This window comes from Otolemur garnettii, unplaced genomic scaffold, assembly GCF_000181295.1.
Source record: "Otolemur garnettii isolate 467f Iridium unplaced genomic scaffold, OtoGar3 scaffold00005, whole genome shotgun sequence".
NCBI lineage: Eukaryota > Metazoa > Chordata > Mammalia > Primates > Galagidae > Otolemur > Otolemur garnettii.
In genome coordinates, this window is record NW_003852400.1 from 43,907,508 (window position 1) to 43,913,862 (window position 6,355).

Below are 6,355 nucleotides of genomic sequence, written 5' to 3' on the forward strand. Positions count from 1 at the left end.
GAAGAGGAGCCACGGTTCTTCTCCCTACGTACAACTTTCAGAATCATCTCATTTCCCTGAATTTATCTGCATTATTCTATGGGAAACTTAAACCTGAACTGGGGATATATATTTCCATGTCCATCAAGGTGGTTGTTTTTACTTGAGTAGAATGGCCATGGTTTATAAATGTAATAATTGCACAGCATTAAAAGAGAGGGAACTTTTAGGCAAAAAAAATGAAAGGTGCTAAATACACTAGAAAAAGTCACCCCTGTAAATTTTACATTGACACTTGTGAATTATTGACCATGTAGAATGGGGAAGGATAACTTAGAATGAAGCAAGAACACAAAGCCTTGATGAAGGAGAAAATTTAAGAAGCAATTCTGCCATCTAGAAATGGCCCAGATGATAATCCTACCATCTAGGAATCAGCAAGACGATGATTTACAAATATCAGTTTACACAAGAAATGAAGACAAATCTATCACTATCTCCGTGTCTACCTACCTACCCATATACCTAAGTGGTAAAAACTGGTATTAGGAATTTGCTTTGGAATATTTAGTGAACATTTTTCATCCAAGTTTTTAAAATTGTATACCATCCCATTAATTACTAATCCATTAATTACCAATCAGAAGTTGTGAACTCTCAAAGAAAGATTGGTCTTAATAGAGATATTTGAAGGCTAGCCATTACTAGTAATACCAACTCGAAAAAGAAATTATAGTCAAATATGAAATTCATTTTGTATTTTTATTTCATTTTTATAAAGAAAAGAATATTCTTACCAGTTGCCTTCTGGATTTTTAAACTGCTGTACCGCGTAACCAAATTGCTCACTTGAAGGGCCAGAAAATATTTTTGCTTCTGGAAGACCAACATTGTACGCCAAACAGCAATGTAAAATGCCTATTGGAAAAACATAATATGTATTTATGATTTGCAAATAGAAGTATGTAATATAATTCTCAAAGGCTACTTCACAGCAACTTCCTTGATCTAATAATTATGCTTATTGTGTTCACCATGAAATATAGCTACCGCTTTTTAAATACTTATTTGGAGCTCTGACACCGAGATGTTGATAAATACTTTATATACATGATTCATTATCTCACCCATCCTCATGGCATTCCTAGAAGATGGTTACTAATATTATCTTTGTTTTGAAGAGAATTTTGAGGTCCCAGGAGGTCAGTGTATCTCACAGCTGGAAAGTGGTAAGGATGAGGGCAGGATTTGAACACAAGGCTGGCTTATTCAACAGCCTGAACTCTTAAACCACTATATTACCTCTAAATATTCTTATGTAATGTGAGTTCTATTTGTTCTTCCTAATACAGGAAGACTCTAAGCCACCCAAGGGCAGGGGCTGAAGGGTATTATCTCTTTCTTCTGAATCCCCTTGAAGATTTCGACATGGACTCCATATAAAACATCTGTTGAAAGGGACTGGATGACTACATCAAAGAAGGTCAGAAAATCACTGCCCCTTGAAAATTGTACTATTTTCTTTGAGAAGGGATCATTTTTGAGGATGAAAATGGAGAGAAAGGTGTCCTATCTTTTTTTAATTCCAGTGGGAACAGTCAAAAGTGGTTTTACTTTTTGATGCTTCCTTTTAAATGATCAAAAAATGATAATCATTTGAAAAAACACAGAATAAAGACCAAGAAAGATAATAACTTGATAGATTTTTTGAAAATTCTTGTCTCGGATGGAAAAGGAATGAGGGAAAAAGAGTAAGGGTGATTATATTTTTTCTCTGATGCAGACAGCATTAAAGCTCCCAGTCCTTCATCCCAGAGAAAGAGGGTCGTCTGGTTACTAATGCCCTCTCTGGAGATGGGGACTATGCTTCATGCTGCATAAGGTAAGTATTTATCTTTGCAGACACTGAAGACAGAATGGACTCTTTAAAATTGACATCAAAGCCCCATTAATATGTGCATTCACGAAGGAATGTCCCACTTTCTGAGCAGCATTGAAAGTGCACAATATTTCATAAGTCTATTGTTTCAGGCATTAAAAGGCCGGAAAAAGCAGTTTCCTTTCCCATTGTGCTTCCACGTTTCTGGGAGGAGAGTCATCAGAGTGCTCCAGAGGAATAATGAAGTCAATGATGAAGCTTTTGAGACTTGAAGTAGTTAACGTGCCTCTCTAACTGCCAAAATCACTCTATTGGGCATTTGTTCACTCAAGAGAGCTCAGCTCATTATTTCTTAGAAATATGTGCTGCCAGGAAGAGAAGAACAAATAGTAATTTTGAAGTACTCTGTAGCAAAATCTACCTAGCTCAGCATTTGCAATTTTTCTCTTTAATATCTATTTTTCATATGCACCACTGCTCCTTTGTATTTTTGTATAGAAAATTAAAAAGAAAATACAAAAGAAAATAATGTAGCAAATTAAGCAGAGGACCAGAATTAGCATTCAGAATACTGGTGTTTCTGATCAACGGTTTACCTTTACCCTCTCATGCACAACTCAGTCAGTGCCATTTTAAACATGTTATAAACTGTTCACATACTAGCAATAACTTGAGGTGATGATACCAAACTTCCCACATTTATAAAATATGTAATCTTGGGCAGTGCCTGTGGCTCAGTGAGTAGGGTGCCAGCCCCATAAACCCAGGGTTGTGGGTTCAAACCCAGCCCCAGCCAAACTGCAACAACAACAACAAAAAAATAGCCAGGCGTTGTGGTGGGCACCTGTAGTCCCAGTTACTAGGGAGGCTGAGGCAAGAGAATCACCTAAGCCCAAGAGCTGGAGGTTGCCATGAGCTGTGACACCATGGAACTCTACTGAGGGTGACAAAGTGAGACTCTTATCTCTAAAAAATAATAGTAATAATAAAATACAATAAAATATGTAATCTTGGAAAGAATACACGTGTCTATGTAGACAATGATGTCATCTTTTCCCCCAGTGAATTTAAACTTCAGATCAAATACATGAAACTGTGATGGAGCTCATTTTATCACCTAGCAGTTATTATACATGTGGGTGTATACAATACACTTACATGTGTCTCTACAGATCTGTTAGACGCCTACAGTTTGTACATGTATACACACATGTAGACTATATTATTAGGCAATGTAATGCAGATTGTTTCATCCCTCTGTTGAAAATACTTCAAAGTCTTGCCATTGTACTGAGAGGAAAATCCAATGTCCTTACCATGGTTTCAAAGATCTTCTATGATCTGGCCCTTGTGCGTCTTTCTGACCCTGCTCACTCTGTTCCGGCCACAGTCTCTTTCCCTCTGTCCCTTGCACACAGACAGCTCATTCTGCTTATGGCCTTTGCAGCTGCCTATCCCACTGCTTGGGACATTCTCCCACAACTCACATGTAGGTCTTGGCATCGGTTCACCATGTCAAGTCTTTGCTGAAATAGCTCTCTGCTTTCCTCATACAGAGGAGACCCTCTATCTAATGGAACACCTTCCCTGTCCCTGCATCATTCCTGTAGCCATTATTATCCAAAATTATCTTATGTATCTACATTGCTTTGTGTCTGTCTCTACATGTTAAAATGTGAGCTTCTGGAGAAATCAGACCGTGTTTCTTAAGTCCATTTGTATTTTATCAGCATCTGTTTTATTTTTTGAATAAAATGCATTTTTAATTAACATGTTATTCAGGGATGATTTGGAATATAGAGAAAATTACATGTGTGGGGTGGGGGAGGGAGATAGGTCATAGTCCTGTCACTGTAATGAAAGTGCAGTTAATTTGGATACATTTTCTTCCAGAATTTTTCCTCTATAGTTTAAACCATAAGGTATATCTTAATTCATACTCTACTATTTCTTAATGCTTATGTCTGTCTGCCAATGTCCGAAACATCTTGACTTGCTTCTGTCCTCAGAACAACCTTGTGAAACAGTAAAACTTAATTATTACTGTCAGTTTGCAAATAAGGAAACCGAGACTCACGAAGGGTAAGTGTCTTTCTTGCTCAAAGTCACACTACTGGTGGCTGAGCTCTAAGCCCTCTGTTTATCTTCTCAACTTCATTGCCCAGAATTTCCTTCCATAAATGGTCTGCTTGTTTTCCTCAGAAAATATGTCCTTCTTTATCATGATACCTTCCTTCCACTGAGCCTAAATTTCTTCTTTCCTGCTCCCTAAATTCTCCCCTTAAGACTTCTCTCTTTTGATAAATGTGGACATGCAACTGATTTCTCATCATTTCATACTTCCATACGATATCTAAATGGCTTCTATGAACCTATGTAAGCATCTGTCTAATTCAATGCCTATTTCTTCTTTGCAATCCCAATGCTTATCACGTCTTCCTATGTCTGTCCTCATAACTGGATCATATGTTTGGTTTATCTTGTTTCCTTCCTCCCAACCATGTTCCCCTGTCTGTACATACTAAGAAGTGGATCATTCAACAAATATTTATCTGGCTCATTTGTTCCAGGCATTACCCTACAGCCTGAGGATACAGCAGATGAACAAAATGGACACTACCCTTGTTGTCTCCGAGCTTTCATTCTGGTACTTTGAGTAAAAAGCAAATAATTGTACCACAATGTGTTGAGTAGTAAAATACAGAGAAGTACAAGGAGCCTTGAGTCAAAAGTTGAGAAGAGGGTAAATCTAAGTTTGAAGACTTCCCAGAAGAGGTGGCAGTTAATCTAGATCTCGAAGGTTGGAATTCACTATGTAAAGAGGAGGGAAAGCTCATTCCAGGCAGGAGGGACACCAAATTCAGCAGGCATAGAGGAGTGACTGAGAAGAATATGGCAATACTAGCACTCTGGAGGCTGAGGTAGGGGCATTGCTTGAGTTGGAGACCAGCCTGAGCAAGAGTGAGACTCCGTCTCTACTAAAAATAGAAAATCTAGCTGGGCATCATGGGTGCCTGTAGTCTCAGCTACTTAGGAGGCAGAGGCGGGGGGATCATTTGAGCTCAAGAGTTTGAGGTTGCTGTGAGCTACGATGATGACTCCACAGCATTCTACCCAGGGCAACGAGTGAGATTCCTCCCACCCCCTCCAAAAAAGAGTTTAGAGAAAAATAACAAAAAGAAAAATTACAAAATAATAATATGGCAATGGAGAAAAGTCTGGCACAGAAAGTCTTAGACCATGAGGTATGCACTTCCAGTCCTATATGACTGCACTGCCCCTTAACCTGCCTGGAGCTTTGCCCTCCCAGGAGCACATTACTGCTCAGGTCATAAATCTTCCCTGGGAACACAATAACAGTGTTGAGCAAACTCAACATTTTTATCAAAGGTGACCTCGTGAGACATTTGTTGACAGTAACCTGGCTATAGTATTTCAGTAAATCTCACCAAAACTTACTGCGAATATTTCCTGGAGGGCTAACTAGTTTTCTCTATTGTCACAATAAAAAGGGGACAGTGTTCTATCCTTGATTATAACCTGGCTTGCTGCCATTTTCATTTCCATACACACAGCTAAGTACAAATTAATTAATGCAGATTTCCTTTTTTCTTTACTCACTTTAGATTTTTTTATAGGACCTCCTTCTCAGGGAGAGTTCTTGACTATTTCTGAAATAGGGATGTTTAAGTACAATAATTTAAGAGTTAATTTGAATAAATATGGAATTTATTCTCTTTCTTCTGGAGCCCAATTTTAAGTTATAAGATAATTCAACAGAGAAATACACTGCTGGAGACTGAATATAGCCAATACAGTTTTTTTCTCAAAATGCAATGAAGGTCAGAAACGAAAAAAATCTTTGGAAAACAAGTACAGAAATAAACGAATGTATAAAACAAAATAGGTTATTCAATATTTAACCATAAAAATTTGGCAGAGGGAGTTTATTGCCTTCCATATTATTGTCAGACCTTAAAGATGAATTCCAGTAATAAAAAGGGTGTCAGGAGGCTGGACATGGTGGCTCATGCTGTAACCTCAGCATTTTGGGAAGTCAAAATGGGAAGATAGTTTGAGACCAGGAGTTTGAGGTGAGCCTGGGCAACATTGTAAGAGTCTGTCTCTACAAAAAATTAAAAAATTAGCCAGACACAGCATGCTTCCGTATCCCAGCTACTTGAGAAGCTGAGATAGGAGGATCTCTTGAGCCCAGGATGTGAGATATAGTGAGCTATGTTTGGACCACTGCACTCCAGCCTGGGAGACAGAATGAGACTCTGTCTCCAAAAGAAAAAGTGACAGGAGCATCGAATTTATGCTGGCACTACGAATGTGAGCATCCATCTGTACATCAAAGGACCAGAGGACAGGCTCTGCCCAGAAGGGGGTCATTTGCAGAAGGGTCCAGGGAGATAAATAGAAAGACATTCATGCTAAGAGAAGAGATTACAGGCTAAAAGTGAGAGGTAGACTTGAAGAGAGAGATCCCAATCC

The 6,355-nt window shown here is 38.5% G+C and overlaps 1 protein-coding gene across 1 annotated transcript in view; it reads right to left on the minus strand.

The window, feature by feature from the left end:
• ITGA2 (integrin subunit alpha 2) overlaps positions 1 to 6,355 on the minus strand; it is a 98,647-nt gene that overhangs the window by 66,068 nt on the left and 26,224 nt on the right. The window contains exon 3 of the mRNA XM_012811205.2: positions 777 to 897. Coding sequence (XP_012666659.1) covers positions 777 to 897 — 121 coding nt within the window. The remainder of the gene's footprint in view (positions 1 to 776; positions 898 to 6,355) is intronic.